Raw genomic sequence first — 21,164 nt, forward strand, 5'->3', positions numbered from 1 at the left:
TTCTGAAAGTAGATTTGAATGGTGTTAGTGATTGAAATCAAGTCCAGTGGACAGTTGGTAGTCAAGAAATTTTATATTTAATTCAAGCACAGAATTAATCTTGATACAAAAACTATACCAAGCAACTTTTACTAAGCAACAACAAGAATTGCCTGGTGGACATTGCTTTCTTTTCTTTTTCCTTAAAAAACTTTGCAAAGAAATGCACAGTTGAGTGAAATGTTTTAGCAGAGGCCACAGTACAAGAGTTGAGTCTGCTTCTGGTTTTTTTTGCATGTTGGAAATAACTATTGCAGTTTGATATGCTGTTTGGCTTGTGTGTGTTGGAGTTTCCATACCGTATGTGGTAAAAAAAGAGTCAAATTTCTTCTCATATTTTTATAAGTAATAAGTAGCATATCTGGTTAATTTGGGGCCATCACATCATATTATCTGTATGCTGTCTCCAGAAGCTGGGAAATTTGCTCATAGCCATTAACAGTATACCCCGCCACCTCATCTTATGTAATTGTAAGTGAAGACAGCAATTGTCTGCCTTCAATTCTTCATTAAATTCGAAGAATTAACCCATTCCTTGCTCTCTCACCAGATATATATATATATATCATATATATATATATCGTATATATATCATATATATCTTTGAAGATTGTAAGGAGCCAAGCCCTTAAAAAAATTAATGATTTAACATATATCAGTGACAAAGTAGCTTTTTGCAAATAATTTTTTTCCAAATTAATATTGCTTATATTTTGCCAATTTTACTGATTAATTTAATAATCTTTTTCTTCTTACTTTTACACAAAGATCAAACCACTGAATATCAGGATTTACTACATTAAATTCTCTGGCATTTTATATCAGTAAAACTAGGAAGTCTGTTTACTGTACAAATTAAACTAAATAGTTCAAGCAGAGTTAAGGTTAGAGAGAATATTTGCATAGAAGATTGTAGATGCAAAAAGCGTATGTCTGAATGACAAGACATTTAGAAAGAGATTCTGAGTTGACACAGATCATTGCAGTTCCATGGAAGTTACCGATTCACATAAGTTTAGAATCAAAATAGTAAAGTTAAGAGAAAAAAGGAGAACTATGCAGGGGACCTGGATTATGCAGTGAGGAAGTCTGTAGGTTGCAAGAAAAATATATAGCGCTTCAGCCACTGGAAAAAAATTTTGCTGGTTCTGTATCTCTAGAAGTTTGTGTATATATGGTTTCTTACATACACAAGAAAATGGAATACATAAAAACATCACTGAGTTGGTCTCTAAAGTTAAGTTAAAAAAAAAAACACTTAAACGAGCCAGCCACTGGATGTCTCTCTTGCTCTGTTCACATGAATGAAGAGTGGCCTTTCAGAGCAGGAAAAACCTACAGAAGAGAAATGGGTCACTAGGAAAAGACCAGCTGTCCAGTGGTGCCCAGCTGATTGAAATGATATGACACAATTCCTGGAATTGCCAACTCCCAACACACTAGATTATAAGTACAAGATACAAGTAAGAACTGCAGCTGAGAAATGCATTTTTCTTAAGTTACAAAAGCATTTCTTATCAGCCCCATCCTTTTCCAGAGCCAGCAGAACTATATTAAATAACCTGCTGCCAATAACTGAATATTGTTTGAGAAAATAAGTTAAAATCAGTAGTGCCATTCTCTATAGTTACAATATGTAAGCAAATACTGCGTTAGGCTGGATAGTGAAATGCACCAGATACGTTTTCTTTTTTTCTCCCCATGGTTCCTTGTTCAAGTCTGTTGAAGTTGGCAGTAACTTTAGCTAGACGAGAACCAGATTTTCCTTTTGCCAGAAAAATCTGCAACTTCTATTCATTTCTTCATTCTGAAACAGAATTAAGAGACACATTCAGAACTTCTCATGACACAATGTTCTGGAAAAATAAATATTTGGTGAACTTTTTTCCTCACGTGAGTCAAGGGTACAGGACCAGGTCTTTGGTTTGCTCAGCCGTATTGCTTAAGCGATGAAGATCATTCTGCATCCACATTTTCAGCCGTTGTTTGTCTGTGCATTAGGAGGTGAGAAAAATTAATGAATGCAGAAAAATGTTTTGAAAGTCCTTTTGAGGTTAAAAACTTCAAGATCTCTGACTTGTATTAGTGCAGTATCAAAGAGTTTCATAGTACTTCATAACACATTCGTAGCTTCCCAGTAAACTGCAATGTAGGGAAGAATAGAGTGAAGCCTAAAGTGATGTTTTCAGAAGGACCTGAGTACTGAGAATTTAGAGTTTAGTGATTTACCTAGGATAATACAGGAATTTGGGGCTGGGAAGGAATTTGTCAGAGATCTTTAAGTTTCAGGGTAGTGTGATGAATAGATCATTTTCCCATTCTTCAGTTCTTAACACTTTTTTCAGAAAAGTTTCATCTGTGTTTTGTGAGATAGTATGTCTCCTTATATTAATATTACATTTTTTAATTCTTTAAGTTAAAATGCAACTTAGATTATAAATTCTGAGAGGATTTTAGACTCATAAAAGTCTGATGTCTTCAAGAACTTCACTGGATTTTTTCTATGTCTCTCAGTATATATGACACAAATCATACAACTTTTGACCTCAATGGTTGGCCGGTATTTGAAATCCTATAGTTTATATCTGTCAGCATTTAGGAGAAATATTGGTATGAAGTGATATATCTTTGTGTACATTCTTTGTAACAAAAATGGAATTAAACTGAAGGGCTGTTTCCCTGAACGTAGCAGAAAGAAGACATGAGGAGACACCTCCGTTGGTCGTAATCCAAGCCTCTCTCCGCAATGAGCACCATATTCAGAAAACTCTCTCTCCCTCTGTTTCGCTCTTAACCTGGTTTCAGGATCATTCTACAAAGTGTTCCCCTGATTTCCTGCTCTGCTGTTAGCTGTAACATTTCTGGCTTGGCCATTTACACCGTTTCATTGAAATTTTTTACAGACCTTTGTTTTTGCATCCACATGGCTCGATTTTTTAACTTGTCTTCCTTGTGGCTGGTGCTCAGAGGGTGACACCTGTCTGTCTGCCTCTTAGGCTTGTCTTCAGTTAAATTTCAAAACCATTTTCCTCCTTGGGACCACAAACTGTGCTCTATTTGACTTTGGGTTTCACTCTGTTTCTTGTCAATTTTCTGCGTGGCCAGTAAGGGGACACAAACTGCTTGAAAACAAGCAGAGACTGTATGCCTCCCATTTCTTCGTAAAAGTTCTTTTTATGAGCAAATCTGTTAGCATATTTTTGAGCTTCACTTCCCTTTAAAGAATCTAAACTGCATTTAGTCTTCCAGTAAGTTTTGCTCTCTTTTATCTTGGACAGTGACATTTTAAGAATGTCAGAAGTGTTTTTTTTAACAGCCTAAACCAAGCACTAAACAGGGGATGTGCTAATTGTCATGTTCTTAAAGTCTAGTGTAGACAAACCTGTGTTTTGCTAGACTGACTATTTTAAGGCCCCCACTTCTCCTGGAGTTTAGCTTTTCCGGGTTAGTTTTGTGGAAAATCTGTGCCCAATCCTGATCATGTATATAAGCACAATGATCAGAAGTGGTTATTTAGTGCAAGAGCCAGATTATATGGTTATTATTTTAGACTGGCGGCAAAACCCTTTGAGAGCTATTTAATTTTGCAAATTAGCATGCAAGTGGAAAAAAAAGTTTTGGGTTGACTTTTGGGGTTGGGTTTTTTTCCTACCAAAACAGAAATAAGCATCATCACAAAGTATGCTTTCTTTTTATGGCTTTCAATGATTAGATTTAGTGATTGCTTCAAAGTTCATTATACCTTATACCATGTCTTGCAACAATATTTGTCCTAGTATTGTCAGGACTCCCTGCAGTGCACCCCTAGTAAATGTTTGCAAAAGGAGATGTGAAGGGAAAGGGATAATAACGTACGCAGATGAGGGCAGTACGGAGTTCTGAAGTCCCAGCGTATTTTCAGTCCTAAAAAAATGCCTGTCTAATTCAAGAATTATGGAGGAAAATTAGATCTGTAAGTATGTTCATAATGAGAGAGGACCCTTTAGGAGCTTAATCTAGATAATACAAAATGTGTAGATTCCTGAGCACCATAGAAAACATCAAAGCCGATAATGTAGGAGATTCTGGTGGTCCAGGGTGAGGAGGAGGGACTGGATTCTAAACCAGTCAAGATCAGCACTGCTCAGCTGGTTTCTGTGCTTTGTCTCTGTTGATGTGCACCAGTTGGAAATTGGTTTATGACTTCAGGTTGCATAGAAACAAAGTAAACCAAGGAAACTGCTATGAAAGCATCCATCTAGGAGAACATGAGGGAAGAAAAGTACTGGGAAAACAGAACTCTTTCTAAATTAAATTTACTACTAAATTTATGAGTTTCCTAGTGGGAAAATTCCTGGAAAATGCAGATTGAAATGTGAGGCAAACTTTGATTGCTCTTTTAACTGTCTTGACAGCATATTTACAATAAGAAGTAAGTTTAATTTTCTGAATTACTTCTAAAGAAGCTTTCTAGGGAAAAACACTCATGCTTCATAACCACCTTAAGAAGCATTTGCTATGGTTGTTGCTACAGGAACAGCTTCATATTTTCATAAATACCAAAGTTAATAGGCTGCTAAAAACAAGCAAAATTGCCTGTAGGTGATTTCTGCTTATACAGAAATAGCTTACTCTCTGGAAATTAAACTCTCAAATTTTCTCTCTAAGTCTGTTACCTATTATTGCATATTTTACTCTTCTGTTCTTACTTCCTTTAGCTGTTTTGAATCAACTGTGTGTAGGAGCAGTACTTAAATGAAATTTCCTTGAGGGTAAAACCTGATTTGATAAATTATAGGAAATAAACAATATTAACTGTAGCTTGTGGCTATGATGAGATCAGAAACATCCCAATAGAGACTTGTGAGCTTTTAAAGTCTAATGGGCACACACTTTTTTTTGGAAAATAAAATACCTATGCCACATCATCATAAAGCCATACTTACGGCTTTGGAGAAAAGGTGAAATCTTCCAGCAATGTGGCTTCCAGAAAGGAGTCTGAGAAGAAAGATGCTTTGATTTTTCTTTTGTTGAGTTGCTATTTGGTATGCAGCAAGAGCTGCTGCTACTTTAGGGGTATTTTTTACTACCTTTATTCTGGATTTTAATTTTAGATATCAAAGCCCCTAACAGTCTTGATAGGCAATTTTTACTAATGCTGATAAAACAATTATTTTCTCCATAGACTTGATAACATCTGAAGAGGCCTCATATTGGTCATGCTTAAGGAAAATAACAGCCCTCTCCTCCCCTAGAGGTTCAGGAAAACCTAGCTGCTGGCAAATTTAATTTACATTGAGCTTTACTTTATTGTCATATGACATCTGTATTGTACTTGGGGAGATCCACTTTTCTAGCATCTCTCTTCATACTTCATATGTCCTTTCGTGGGCATGATTCTCTGGGCTATCTAATAATGATGCTGTCAGAATTTGTCTTTCTCTGGGGAGAAATACAATGCAACATATATTTCTTCTAATCACTTGGAACAATATAAAATATAACTAAATCTCTAACATTTCTCTCTTTAAAATGTGATGTCATCTTTTCTCACTGCACTAGTCTGATATATTGAGGCAGGAACCAACCACATAATGAGGCTGGCTGTGGTCTTCTCGTGCTCTGCTGTAACTGTCATCATCAAAATTGCCTTTACCTCTCTCTAGCTTAATTTTGGGGCTTCTTCTCTTTTCTCATTCTCCTTGTTCCACTGATCACTCCCTCCTCCTCATTGTCACTCTTTCCTTTTCTTGATTCTCCTCCAGCTTTTCAGCTTGCTCCACATCAGCAGGACTGGACCTACTGTACATTTTCTTCCACCTGACAGGAGAAGCTGAAACTCAGCATCCCTTGCGATTCGCTGGGTGCTGTGTAATTGAATTGTCTAGAGTGTTAATTGTCATTTGCTTATTCTGATTTGCTTATTCTTCATGAAAAAACATGTACATTAAAATCATAACGTAATTACAGATTTTGCTTTTAGCATGAATATATTTCTTCTCAATGACATTGAAATTATTTAGTACTCCTAGTATTTATATATTATTTTGACAGATATGCAATGGGCTATGAATAATTTTAAGGTGGCACAGTTTACTCCATGTTGCTTAAAAGCAAGGATTTTCCCCCTCTCCTTTTGCACCATCACATTTTATTATTAGTGGACACATCTGAATTGTCAGCTTTGCCAGAGCCTTGGTGTATGGGCCAGAATGAATAATTAACTGCTCATATTAATTTAATTGCTTAAGCATGTTATTGACTATTGACTAGTAGTGCTGAACACCCTCTTTTTCTTGTTTTATATTTTTTCTGGCTGTTCTGCCACTTGCTTCATCCTGTTAGTTTATACATAGAATTCCAGGCTGAAAGAGCCTGTAATGTGGAAAATGTAGGCTTGCAAGGTAGGAATAAACTTTTGATTTTGTCTGTAGGCAGGATGCTAAGACTGCTCAGCCAGCTGGTTAATGATGATTTGCATGAATATTAAATGATAGAACCAAAACAAAACTCCCAGAGAGACACTTATGCACAAATTTAAAGTACCAACATCACCAGCTCAGACAGCTGCCCTCTATAGACTTTCTTGAAAAAAAGCAGTGATGATGCATATTAAGATGATTTTTATAAACCAGAAGGCCAATTTGTGAGGTACTATTTGAAAAGTAGAGATATTAATTATTTATAGCTTGAAGCAGAAATCTGTTTTGAAGTAGGTAAATGACAGGTAAATGATACCTGTGCTGTTCTCACTTTCCTGATGTGTTTCAAAACATTTTTGAGCTTTGGGCTCACTAAAAATGTGTGCAAGGGGTAAGCCTTACCTTTCAAGTTCATGCCAGCTCTCTCCAGCATGCAGTTACATTCCCACTTATTCCTCTGAAGTTCCTCTAATCCCTTCTTTGTTGTTTCCTCTCTAAAAAGACCACATTGCAGGGCACAGCATAGTAAACTACATTTGCTTATATTTCTTCCTTATGATTGGTCCCAGCCAGGCTAAGAGTTTGCTCTTTACAGAGTTCTTCCTTTAGTTCCAGAGGTATAAACTTAAACAACACATGGACAAATTAGAACTCAAGCAGATTTGGATTGAATCAAAGCACTACCAACATAAATCTGGGGTGATTCTGTTAACACCACTGCAGTTACACTCAATTTCTGAAAGGATATATAAAGGTGAAACCTCCTCTGTGGCCTAAAGAGTAATCTTTATAGCTTAAGAAAGTGGGGGTCAGATTCTCGACTGATAGAATTGCACATAACTTCCTTTACAGACACAGGTATGTAAATTTATACAATTTAATATGTGGTTCAGTGATTTTCAGACACCAAAAGGAATGAGTTGAAATAACAAGGTAGGTTTTCTCAGATAACTGCCTTTAGGCATGATCCATTTTGTGCTGTTATTCTGAATATAAAAAGATAAAGTAAATCCAAACTATTTTTAGGTGGAATGAGTCAGTCTAAATGAGTTGATGGAAAAAGATATAAATGAAAGGACAGTCCAGTTAGAGGAAGTTATGGAGTGTAATGCTTTTATATAAACATTCTGCAGAATTCATTTGGCTTTCCAAACCCTGTCTGCAGATCAAGAAGTGCTTCGCAATGGCTCATGGAGACTACCCTAGTCATAGGGTGCTGGCTGCTCTCTTTGTTTTCAGTTAGATTGCATTAAAAACAGAATATATTTTAAAAAGTAGAATTTAGAAGTATTTATGTAAATAATTGATGGAGTTGTTACAGAGATGATATGTGACTATGAATGGTCTGTGCAATCAGAAATAGAAAAGAAGTGGCCAGCAGGTTCCTAACTGTGAAGAAAAGCATTCAGTGAGATCATTTCTCTATTAGTATGTCCAGTTATGAAACAAGGACGACCCCTCATTTATTTGTGTTGTTGTTAAACCAAACAGTGTAGTGGAATGGGAGTGATTTTTTGAAGGGCAACATAAACCAGATGTATCTACAAGGCTTACCTAGACTAGTTTGTAGTTGTGTTTTCACAAAACCATGAGGAAATTACACCCATACTCTCTGACAGGGCTTGCAATAAGGTGAGCTACAGAGGTCTGTAATAAGAGATTGTGACTATTTCTCTATGTATTAAATGTTCTTGTAAATATATATTCCTTTGTGTAGCAAATACAACTAATATAATTATTCAGATAGATAAAGTCTTGCTTAAATTTTAACTTTTTTCCAAGCTGAAAAGTTCCATTAAATACTTACGGAAGTTCAGGTTAATGTACTTTAGTCTGCAAAGGCTCCTAACAGCTGTTTTGGGATCAGAGGCCTTTTCCTTCCTATTTGAAATCATTGAGTCTATTTTAAAATACAGCAGCTAAGCCTAGTGGATGAAATGTTTACCTCTAGGTTCCAGCTGAACCTCCATTTTGCACATCTTGATGATGTTGTGAAGCACCTTTTATAAAATGTCTTTAAGTGGCTGAGTCAGAAATGGTCTTGGGGTCATCACTGCTTTTAGCAGTATTTAAACAAACATTGACCAATGGACACATAGGCAAACTTGTACTGACGACGGACACAGATAAATATGAGTAAAATATATTCACTTTAGCTGAAAGATGAAGCACCACAAGGTGATGCCCCTCTGGAGTGAGGAAATGAAAGCTATGGCTTCAATAAGTAGTCTTTGTGTTACAGCCGTGCTTAGGACTCCACCAGCCCTAATGTTCAACTGACATTACTTTCTTCAAGCAGCTGACAGTCCCAATAGGCAAGATGGATAAAGGGAATTTGAGGGAAGCATTGACTCATTTACCAGCCAGGAAATCTAGCAATAAGGACTGCAAGGTGATAGCGGAGCTGAGAATTGCACCTTCATCTCTGTGTCCCTGGTCAGCTCCTCAGCAGCAAAACTGCAGCCTTCTTTCTTAAACTAGAATGGCTCTCTCTCAATGCTGAAATGAGAAAAAATCCTAAGTTATAGACTGCATAGCAGTGGTGTGATTTTCTATGAATCCAGGCACCTGCAAGGTATCAAAGCCAAATGTATTCACTATTTTTGCAAAATGAGACTGAGGCTGTCAAGCAAGGAGCCAGCAGTCACGAACTGTTTAATTCATGCTGATTTTCCCAGAACCGTATCCGAGGAGGATGTCACACTCTTCCGTTCTCAAGTTCAACCTTTTCTCTGAGTGCCTCAGCAAGTTTCACCACTTCTGAAACTGTACTCTCCTGGGGTTATTTATAATCGCCTGCTGCTTTCCATAAGTAGAATTTCACTTACCTTCCTCCTCACTGCCTCAGATTGTTATATTCCACTGATATACTTCTGTTTTGCATATAATCCTTCAGTTTAAGAAGTATATGGAACAGAATTTGTTTTAGAGAGACTGTAACACTGTTGCTTTTGTCTAAATGGTAGATCTGTATATGTTGTATAGCTCAGATATGCGTGTACGTTTTTCTTTGTATAACACGAATATACATTACAAATGCCTTAAAACAGCTACTGTCCCATTCTTTAAAAAATACTGCATAACTATTCTGCAGTACAGAGCATGGTTAAACAATGAATAAGGCAAAATCAGTGGCATTCTTGCCACTTCCAACATAATGTATGTTACCTAAGAATATTATCTCAATTTGATCATATGATCCCTTGAATTAACATTTTTGCCATAATGAAGTATACTTAAATATGAGGTGCACAGCTGCACAGCTCTGTAGTTCAGAATCAGTACTTTGCTTTTCATGGAGCAGTATTATTTTTTAAAAATCAGACTATGATTTTAGGAGCTTGATTCAATCATTGAAAATAATAAATGGTTAAATGTAATCAATAAGTTTGCATTACTTAGCCTTTTTCTATGATTATTACAAACACAGCACTGCAATGTGAAATGAATGGTATGTAGCCCCAGCCTCCAACTAGAAAGCTAGCTCTTCTAGCATACTCTTGATCTGCCACAGATACTTTAAAACAGTTATCAATCTAATCTAGAAAGTTTTCCTCCAGGCTAATGGCTTGGTAACTAAGCTCTGTATATCCAACACAACTGAATTTAGTATCTTTGCAAAGGAGCATAAGAGAACTAGGTACAGGGAAGTTTTCACTTTAATCATCTAACTCTATCTGCCCAAGTGTCAAAAAAGAAAAATCCCTTTCCTTTACTGGATAGAACACATACTATTCACAAATCTTATTTGTGGGTCTATTAGATGGTAAAATAAGGACTCTAGTGCAAGCCTTTAAGTTCAGCTCTACATTCAGACATTTCTACAAGTTTAGGCCTGTTTGGATTCAGTTTATGTATTCCGGTTTCATCAGTCTAGTATTTGTATCGTTTTAACCTCTAAAGCCACAGTAGATAGGCCAAGAAGCAGACCTGAATTTTCACAAAACTAGCGTTAGATCCAGGTTTCTGCTTTCTCTGCTGCCTTTCCACAATATGACAGAACTTTCAGCAAAATCTGGAATGTAAAATGAGGACATTGGGACATTGTTTCTTCTGCTCTTGAGAGAGGTTTCTTTTAGTGGAGGGAAAATTATGTCATATTTTGATTTTCCTAGATGACTTATCTCCCAGTTGTCTTGTACCCAGCTTCTGCTAAATTTTTCACTTCTCAGAAGGATAAACCTCATGTCAAAAAGTACTGCAGACCTCAGTAATCTGAAACATTTATAAGCAATGCAGAATTTCTGATTGCAACAGCTACAAATAACCTATGGGAAATGGCAGCAGGAACTGTTTATTTGAGAGTACGTCCTGTGGCTCTGTTATGTGAACTCTGCAGTTTATCCAGGTGCACATTGTGTATTTTTCACAGAATGTTAATCTCATTTTCTGTCTGTTATTGTGGATTTCTTGTCAACAGATAATCCAAGCCAAGAAGATCTGAGCATAGGTTTTGTAAACAAGTAAATTAGAACTCACACCTTCCACTGAACAGGAAGAGCAAGGCCAAAATAGAAATAATCATGTGAAGATCAACAAATAGGTATGGGTGCAAGTTAAGATTGTTAACATTGACTCTATTTGACAGGAACAAAAATAGGAAGCAGTGGTTGTTATCAGACTGCCTGTATTGCTCTTCCAAATCTACCTCAACAGTAAAAATTGCCCCAATAGCACACTAAGATACATTCTCATTTCCCACTGACAGGCGGGTGAAGAGTTAACAGGACTGAAGTTTGTCAATTGATATGCAGAAGAACTGATAGCACCAGAGCTGACCTGCACAAAGCTGTTGAACAGAGGACTTAACAGGACTAAAGTCGTCTACCAACCGATATGCGCAAGGACTGACATGCGCAAGGCTGCGGAATGGCAGCATTAACAAGACTGGAGAAGTGAAGTCTGCCACCTGGAATCTGCACGGACCCCCGCGGAGGGAAGAAGCAATACGGAGGTGTTGGGGTCTTGCCTCGCTAGCAGGGTCCTCCCGAGCAGACAAACAGACAGTCCTGCGATTGCGAAACTTGCTAAAAGTCGGCAAAAGCAGTGTTTGCCCAGAGCCCCAGCCGTATAAAAAGAGACTTGGCAGCTAGGAGAGTTTGAGCAGGGACGGGAACGTGACCTGACCATCTTCTCCGGCTGGACCGTGAGTATCCCCCCCTCCCCTTTTCCTGGGACGCTGGGTTAAGGTAACTCCTCGAGGTCGAGAGCCCTCTCACTAGGGGAGGGAACAAGAAAGCTTTCAAGTAGGGATAAGCAGTCCTTCCAATTAATAACGCAGTAATCGACGGTTTCAGGTTATCTTTTCTAAATTAGTAACTGATGGGTTTGTGTTATCCTTTCTAAATTAGTAATCGCATTATTTTAATGGATGTTACTAATCCAAGAACTTGTGTGAGGAAATAAACATCTTTTTATTATTATTATATTACTGTCTCAGTTGTTGCTATTGAACATTCATAGCATGACAGTGTGACACCCACCTATTCTGTTTTCTTAGTTAGGGTTTTTTTTGTCACAAGAAGATCAAAATCATGCCTGTGCTATGAGAGTACTTCTAGCAATGATGCCCACCTATCATACACTTGGTTCTTTGGGACACTGGTTTAATAGAAAGAAAAAAGATCACCTTTTAATAAAGCACTGATTTTTCTTTAAAAGTGTTCAGATTCTATAATATGTCTGTAACTATCTAAATCAGCTTTCACACATAGGGCTCTGAGGGAAGTAGTTTTTACAAATATGAAAGTTATTATGAATTTTTTTGTGTTAATCAAAGCATTCACAGACCAGGACTGACTTTTTGAAAGTATTCAATCTATATGGAATAGACCATGTAAATAACTTTCAGGTTATAGGTTCATGTGCATTTTACTTTATCTGAGTATTACTCATGGTGCATGGATCTGTCATATAAGTCGCCTGGTTTGTATGTTGCTTCCTGAAGAAACAGAAAACAATTTAAGCAAAAGCATAATGGATCGTGGATAACAAAGTGTCTGATTTACACTTATGTAAATTTGGGGGCTTGCAAGATATCCCTGAGAATGGCCAGTGTTCGTCTGAAAACACGCAGATACTAATCAGCGTGACTCAGCACATCCTACTGATGTGCAGCTGAATCCCACTGAATGGCAGCTTTTCCACTCACAAAAGTACGCACAAGTTTTTTAGAATGTTTTTTTTTCTTCAAATCAGCGTTGGACTTTCTACATGAAACTCTTCACCTCTCTTCCGTTTTCTCTTGAACAGATGCAAATTACATGGAACGCATTTCAGATAGTATGTTTATCCATAAAAGTGACAGAATACATTTGTAAAAGTCAGCTAAACCTTTTTCTTCTTGTTTTTCTCCTGCGCCATGAAGCGAGTTCTGCATGCTCTTGGGAGTTTTGCAAGGGACAAACTGTAGTAATTGACGGTCTTTCCAAACTATCATTCATTGAATATACAGTCTGATGGTGTTTTTGAAACAAAAGTTAAAGGAGATGATTTACAAACTGCGCTGAAGTTCCTCCTACTACAAAGCACTGTATTTAAACAGACAAGCATCCTCTTTTAACTTTTACTGAAAGGTAAAAGTCTGGCAGGTCTGACAAGTGCAGTCTGAAACATGATCTAGCATTGATTCCTACAGTACTCCAAATTGACAACTGATATTGTCAGACCACAAAGATTATTGGTTTAGCCTAGGCAGCAGTTTTCAAAGATAAAGAAGGCCTATTCTGCATAAGAAAACCGATACAGAAATTAATTCACTTAAATGGATGAAACTCTTGTATTTTAGCAAAGGGCCACAGAAAGAAGGGTGTCCATACACACATTACAATTATTAAGAAAGGAACAACTTTATTTTATGTCTAATCCCAAGTCCAGGGGCTTCTTGGAAAAATGTCAGCCTTTGGGATTATAACTAAGATTCAAAGTTCCTGCATTCTTTTAAATATCCTTCTGGCTAGTGGTCTTGTTTTGATTAGGATGAAAAATAATGCTGTTACTAACATACTGTACATGTTCTTAGTCTGATTTCATTTAATTGCAGTTTCTACAACTGCAAAAATGGAGATAATACTTTGATCTGCATTTCTTGTGTATTTTGAAGCTCAGTGGAATGCCTTTACTGAATTTCAGTTGCTTATATAATTATTCCTCTCACTCTAGTTGTTAATCAGATAAATCCTTCTTAAAGTAAGCATCACAGAATCTAGCTTTTTCTTAAGATAAGAACATCCAATTTCAAAGTCCTATCACAAAAGTTAGTCAAATGTATTATGACAAAAAGTAAGGGACTATTGGAAAAAGTGTCAAGTGGAAAATTCAGGTTATGCATCTTCTCAGTGATGAACCCATCTGATATTTCTCTACTTTCTGGAGAGTAAAGTATTATTAAAGTAAGTTCTTTCTTGGCACAGCAATTCATTAAAACCTCTGATCATACGAACCCTCACGTTAAATTAACAAGACACAGATTAGAAGCAGCACAGCAAAAACAATGACATTTGCAATGTTAGCAGGAAGCTCCAAATAAATTAAAAAGAAATTCATCATTCTCCAAACAAGCTGTGGGACAGTGGGTGGGAGAAAATTGGGCTTTGCACAGTTGGATTGTTTTGAGTGCAATTTATAGATAGTGAAAGCACTTGTCTTACTGGCATAATGCAAAGGTCAAGGAAATGCAACTGATGGAACAAAACAGTGATAGCAGGCAGTATGCTTTTATGCAAAATAAATTTCAGGCTGTCAACAAGTAACAACCTTAGAAATAAAATAGTGCCATTATATTAACACTGAAAGAAATATTGTGGTACTATGAATTCATTAAAAAACTAGACAGTAAACACGTTATCAGTAACAATAGTTAATGGTGGTGAACAGTAGTAAAGAATATCCATGTTAAGGATATATTCCTTCTGGTGGCCCACTGAAAGCCTTATTACCATAACACTGTTCTATTGAATGGGAACCTGAAGTGAAATAACTTAGGAAGTGATTAAACAGAAGTGAGTATTTCAGTTCCCAAATTGAAATAAAAACAAAAAGGAAACATTTTGCATTCTGAAATGTATTCAGTTGTGATAATCTTCTTGTTAATAAGAGAATGGAAGGACTGGGACATCTCCCTCCCTTCACAGGCACAAGTGAGGGCAGGTTGAATTTGCAAGGATCTCATACTAAGAGAGTTTTGTATCACCATTTCAATAACACTGTTGCAACAGGAGGGTTTCTTCACTGAAATGCACCTGAAAGTTAGTATAAATAGAAAATGCCTTATCTAACTTCAGGATCAGCGAAGGTGAGCTTCAGAGCATGAACAGGAAAAGCAGGGAGAGAATAACAACGCTGAGCCACTCAATGGTGATGTGTTACAATCCAGCTGCAAAATTTCCGTGTGTAAAATTTTTAAATGCTGATGGATATGCTGATCTCAGATGAAGCCAAGACCATTTACAATAATCATAGGAGCACATCTCCAGCAGCTGCCCCTAAGGAAAGATGCAAGGAAGGGAAGAGAAGGGAGAAAAACATGTAGACATTGGAAACTGATCTGTGAAATGCTGACAGAAGAACAAGCCCCACAGTTATCACCCACCCCATACACATCCCCACAGAGACGGCAGCTATACAGTGCTACCTGTGGGCAGGCATCATCAGCGGGCCAGCTCCCAGTTCCTGCTGGTGTCTAGTCAACAGATCAGCAGTTACAACAATACAGCAATGATTTTCTGAAGCGGTAACATTTTCTTTACTTCAATACTAAGTTATTTTGCCCCAGAACACCACAGAACAGCAGAAAACAAGATGGCCCATGGAGCCCCTCCTCCAGCTTATGTGGTCTAATGGTAAGATACAAAATGAATTTACAGTAAAATCAGTAATATTGTATAACAAAGGATGATAAATAGAAACAACTTTTCTAGTTATTTAACTGACAGGCAGCTGTCCCCTTCTCCCAGCACACTACAATATGCAAGCCGTAAAACAGAGAATCATGTAATAAAATCTTTCTTTCGAAGAAAGCAGCCAAAATGCTAAAGAAATAGAACAAAGTAGCTCTGAGAAATTGGGAGCAGCTGCTCAGTTTTTCAATATTAATTCAACCTGTCACAGCAGCAAGTAAATCCACATACACGAGAGTTTACATTCTACTTCAGTTAGTCAAAGTCAGTGGTTAGCAGCAATTTATACAGCATAAGCTTTTACTGCCCTCTGATTGCTGAAACACTGCCAGAGAAATCTGATAAAGAGAGGACTTCTTTTACCCTACAGTATTTGGAGTTTTATATTAAATTAAAGCAAAAAGGAATATTTGAATGCACACCTCATTGCAAGAGCAATGATGAAACCAGACGAAAACAAAGAAAAACTAACAAATTAAAAATGAGTGGCTGAAATTGTCAATATGAAGATGCTAAAAATATCCACAGGATTCTAAATTAGTGTAATAAATTTGTACTATAGGAGTATGTGGGAAACAGTGGGTTATCATTTCCTTTTTTTGTCAGAGAAAGAGTGGAGGAAGCTAGAAGGAAATCATCATAATCTAATATAGATGACATCTTTGATAATTATTTCAAAAAATAAAAACGAAGTGTCATTTATTTAAAACTAACATAATAAGAGTCTTACTGAAAATGTCACAGTATTTCTCAAGGGGGAAAAAGATTTGTTTTTCTTGTTTTATAGCTGTAGGCTTCGCATAAATATTCCACTGTAACTACATTTTAAGAGATTGACTGCTTTTATTTCCAGTATTCTCAAACTTGTCAAATATTAAATCCCACAATGCCTTTTAAAGAGACATGCCTTTTTAAAGACATCTTTTACACCCATTTATATATGCGAGTACCTATAATCACAGAAACTGAACCATAGAGAATTGATGTTAGCTGGTCCAGATAATACATTCAGTTTTCAAAGGAATGGGAAACAACTTGGGATTTACACAATGACCACTGATGTTTCAACTATTAGAAACTTATCTCTTTAAAAAAATGTAATTTTAAATTATATGTTTGTAGACAGAGAAATACAAGCAGTAAGAACTTCCATACGAAATAATACCAACAATTCAGAGCAAACAGCACAAGTATGTGCCACTAACAGATCTGTTTGATTCCCTGTTTTCCAGAATTCATTCCAACAATTAGCTATCATCAATCAGTTTTCTCTTTAAAAAATATATAAATGTGTACACACATAGTTTACATAAAATGTTCTTCCTTCCAGGAAAAAATCTAATATTCATTCTATCGTGGCCCTGTGGGTATTCTCTAGATACTAAAATGCTCATCAAAACTCATCTTTAATGCTGAAATGTGGTTGATCTTCAGGTTTAAAGTCTAGATTGGGGCTGCCATCCTCATTCAGAATTCTTCGAGAAGTATAGCCAACAATTGGATATTTGGCCTTGTAAACATTATTGAAGATATCATCCAGGGACTTTAATTCCTCTTCTGTGAGTCCTGTCTAAATGAAATGTGGTCAAAGAAATAAAAATGCAGATATTTACATGCATTTATCTTTTTTTGTTGATTACTCTAAACCTTAGGGTCACCTTTTGGGTTTAATTTGCAGAACATAATTAACAGAATTGATAGTATAATTTGTAACCTTATTCTTCTCATTCAAATTCATCTTTGACAAAACTTTAATATGTTCAGGTGAAACAAACTGTTAGTTCATGAAGCTAATAACACCACAAACAAGCAACAACTAACTCACTGTCACAGTTAGCGTCCACTGCCTGTTCAGTGGCACAGGATAAGCTAAACCAATTAACAAAGAAAGTGATTTACTCTCTTTGGAAGTATCTTTTTAAACAGCAGGTAATTTCCCCTTACCACGCTTACTTATGGAAGATGTACTTGTTCCACAGATTAAAAACTTCCCTCTCCAGGGCTGTTAAGACTACAGCATTCATGAGCAGTAAATACATAATCATTTTATGTATTTAAAGAATATTAATTCATTTTGTTTTCAAATTAGACTAAAAGATATGAATCTACTTAATATAATACAAATTAGTTGAATATAACCATTCATCATCTTTCCTAGCTTTTAATATGCATTGACTAGCAGAACACAAAGAAAAAGAATAAAACTTTGCAAAATGGAATTAAACTAATAAACCGGTTTCTTACTATGTCATGAGTAAGATCTGCTGGATCCAGAGACATCTTTGCAACTCCTCGTGTTGAGTCTTTTCCAACCAAAGCATTATATGGGGCTCCTTTTCCATAAAATTCTGTCAGAGGAAAAAAAAAAACCAAAACAGTGATGCTCTGACATTGTTGAGGGTAGATTCAGCTGCTACTTTTCATGCAGTTCACCTCTCAGTGAACCAAAAGCAACAACTCAAGTCTAAGATTTTTTCTTTCCAAAACTGAGTTTTGAGTTGCTACCTTATTTTGACAGTATATCCCAGTGCTTAAAAAATAGATGGTGGGGCTGTAAAATACAGCTGTTAAACTCTTGTACTGCATTCTTAAAATCTATCTATTATGTAGGGAACTATGCTTTACATTCTCATAGGCAGTGCCAAACCCTGTCTAATTTAGGATTTAAAGATCAGTCAACATGTATGTCCAGATAAGGTGAATTAACAAGCTTAGTACAAACAAAGCAGCAAACCATTAACTTGCCTATTATGACCTTAAGGCGAATGTCCAGGACCCCATTGGTCCCTCAAAACATTTTACAGCAAGTGTTTTAGCTTTCTTGTTAATTATAACAAATTTTTTTCAGTAAAAACCCAAGATACAATTCAGAGAGATTACTCCAACTAGCTAACATAGTTAAAAGTATTACTGTCTTTTCCATATTAGAATTGTAAATTGAATTAAATAACAGTTCAAATTAAAACATCTTTGTTTCCTAGTCAAGGCACAGACAGCAACTACCGTAATAAATGGTTGATGTGTAAATGATGAGCCATAAAGTCTCATGAAATAAGGAAATTTTAAAAGAGAAAAAATTACTTAGGCCCCCCCCATCTAAAGTCACAGCTCTTCCAAGAGTTTTGACCAGACCACTGGAGAGCAGAGGTAGGCAAACACCAGCACAAAAGGAGATAGGAAGCTGAGGCAACACTGATGTTGTGTAGGGTGATGCAGGCACATCTCAGTTAGCTTTGATCTAGTCAATTCATGTACCCAGCGCAAGAAAATGCCGTAGCCCTGGCTCCCATGTGGCCAGGCTGCACAGCTGGTGAGGACTCAAGGGCCTGGGCATGCCTTACCGTCGTCAGTGGCTAAGCTACCTAGACCACACTACCTTGTCTGTCTACATGTACTGTCATCTCAGACCAGTGTATGTTCTTGACAAAACCTTAGCTTGGGAGGTTCCAGAGGAGCAAAAGTGAGATTAGAAAAAAAAGGAAAAAGTATATTTTTTTGTTGCAGTTGAACTTCAGATTTCTAAGAGTTTGATGATATTAAAAAATGACTGAACAATATCATGAAAACAAAGACAGCAGAGTGACAAACAAACTCACCTTTTCCAGAAGTGACATCAAATACTACTCCCTTCACCGCCAGATAAATGGGCTGTCCTTCCTGGAAAGAAAGAAAGTCTGTAGGTCCTCAACACTTAAGTGTAGGTAAAAAAAACCCCTGCTTTTGGCTGTGAAATCCATAAGCACTCAGCACACTGAGAAGAGAATAAAATTCTCTGCTATGCATTTCAAGGAGCTTACAATCAAATGCACAGTAAATATACAGCTAAGATATTTTATCTGACCCCATAATCAGCTACATGGTAAAAATGAAGTCTGTGGGTATCTGGGCAATACATTACATGGCATTTCTATACCAGGCCACTCTGAAAGCTTTCGTCTGCTACCTATTCATGCATGTTTATGTCAGCTATTGGCAATATGCAGCAGAGAGAAAAGAAACAAAAACAAGAAAAGTATTAGGGGCTATAAAAGGAAAAAAAGAATAGAGGCTGTGAACTCCCACATCACAAGCAGCTCTCTAGAAAAATACTGCAGTTCTATCTGGAAAGCTACCTTCCGGTGACATTGTATTTCCAAGCAGCTATATTCTGAATAAACTTAGCATGCATGAAGAGTATGACTGTTTCCTGCTTTCCATACTGAAATGTTTTGTTCTGTTTGGATAGTAAATAGTAGAAGAACAGACATGGGTTAAAACCCTGTTTATGTTGCAAAGCTCTGTCTCTTGTTTCTATATATACACACAACACACGCACGCACGCACACACACACACATACCAACAAACACACATGTATCTCTCTGGAAATTTCTTGCTTGTACTTTAAATTGTCCCAGAGGCTTTTTGAGGATTTAAGCATATGGAATGGCAGAATCTATTTAACCTAAATGTCACAATCATAGTAGACACTTCCATCTTGCAAGTCACCTCATGACACTTGTTTGCTTGAAGATGATTAACTACATCTTTCTGTTCTTAGTGCAGATGGATATTGCTGAAGATAAAAAGGTGTATGGCAAACAGCATTCTTCCTTTGATTAAGAGAATAAGATAAACACACAAATTTGATCTGCTGACATCTGTTTTACTTAATAAGCCAGTGCTTCTGCTTTGTCTTCTGCTGGTAAGATACATTTTAGTCAGTAAGATGATGGTTAGTTCCTTGCAAGTACCTCGAGAATACCCTGAGAAGGTGGGCCAGCAAGGTTTTCAAAGGAGAGGACATCTGTGTATCGATACAGGATTTTATCGTCTCAAACTTGAACTTTAGTTGAGACTTGTGTGTCACAGAAAACTAAAAACTCTGGAGTTGAAATTCCTTTGTTAATTCTACAGTCTTGTAGAAGAAAGAAACAAAAAACTCCCTGCATATCTGATCGAATGAACTAACATGATTGAGAGACAATTATTTTGGGTCCAGTTGATTTTAATCCGGCATTCCCTGGCGCGAGTACATTGTCAAGCAGGCAGCAGGCACAACCGGGAGAGCGTCTCATCCCCTCTGCGGGCGAGGCGTGCGCGCACGGCGGGCAGCTCAGCGCCGGGCAGCAGCGCACGCGTGCCAGCCGCCTCCCCGCAAACGCCTCAGCGGCAAGTCACCCGTGACCGCTGACGGCGGGGAGCAGCGCAGCTGCAGCTTTAGCGGGGCTCTGCGCACCGCCGCCGGCCTCCTCCTCCTCCTTCCCCCGCGCGGCCCCGCGCAGGCCCGGGCGCGGCGCTACCTGCTGCCCGGCGTATCTGGCCAGCTCGGGCTCGGTGAAGAGCCGCACCGGGGCCTCGGCCGGCGCCGGCCGGAACCGCAGCTCGCGCTGCGCCGCGCTCAGCAGCGCCCCGAGCAGCGCCCCGAGCAGCGCCGCCGCCAGCCGCCGCCCGCCCGCCATGGCGCAGGGGGCGCGCAGGGGCCGGGCCGGGCTGCGCCGCCCCCGCCCCCGCGGCGGCCCCGGGAGCGCGCAGGGCGGCGGGCGCGCCTCCCTGCGTCCTGCGCGGAGCAGCGGTACGTCCGCGGGAAGAGCGCAAGCCAAGATTAAATAACTCGCCGGCCCCGCGCAGGCGGGGGGTGATGAGAGGCTGCGGCCCGCAGGGCTGTGTTCCCCGCGGGTGAGCAGCCAGCACCGGGACGGACACTTAACAGCTAGCGAGAGATCCCCTCCTTTCCATCTTTTTGCCTCTAAAGTTTCTCTGCTTGCTATTTCGAATGGTTATGCACAAAATCAGCACAAATAAGGAAGGTTTCATCTTTGCGACATAAAATGACATTTTTAACTTGAG

The 21,164-nt window shown here is 38.1% G+C and overlaps 1 protein-coding gene and 1 long non-coding RNA gene across 6 annotated transcripts in view; one reads left to right on the forward strand and one right to left on the reverse strand.

The window, feature by feature from the left end:
- Window positions 1-11,868, forward strand: part of LOC106490488 (uncharacterized) — a 54,666-nt gene extending 42,798 nt beyond the window's left edge. For 4 of the 5 annotated variants that reach the window (XR_010883684.1, XR_010883683.1, XR_010883682.1 and 1 more), the window contains one exon: window positions 11,149-11,868. This is a non-coding gene — a long non-coding RNA (uncharacterized lncRNA). Of the gene's footprint in view, window positions 1-10,860; window positions 10,984-11,148 lie in introns of all 5 variants that reach the window. The other variant, XR_010883685.1, reaches the window with a different exon arrangement.
- An 845-nt stretch (window positions 11,869-12,713) lies between these two features.
- On the reverse strand, window positions 12,714-20,776 carry NENF (neudesin neurotrophic factor). The gene is made up of 4 exons (XM_067293083.1): window positions 20,618-20,776; window positions 18,934-18,994; window positions 17,582-17,685; window positions 12,714-16,907 (listed from the first exon to the last, which is right to left on the reverse strand). The coding sequence occupies exons 1-4, from the start codon at window positions 20,774-20,776 to the stop codon at window positions 16,731-16,733; spliced, it is 501 nt and encodes a 166-aa protein (XP_067149184.1). The 3' UTR covers window positions 12,714-16,730.
- Between the last annotated feature and the right edge of the window lie 388 nt (window positions 20,777-21,164).

Source organism: Apteryx mantelli, chromosome 3 (assembly GCF_036417845.1).
Source record: "Apteryx mantelli isolate bAptMan1 chromosome 3, bAptMan1.hap1, whole genome shotgun sequence".
Lineage (NCBI taxonomy): Eukaryota > Metazoa > Chordata > Aves > Apterygiformes > Apterygidae > Apteryx > Apteryx mantelli.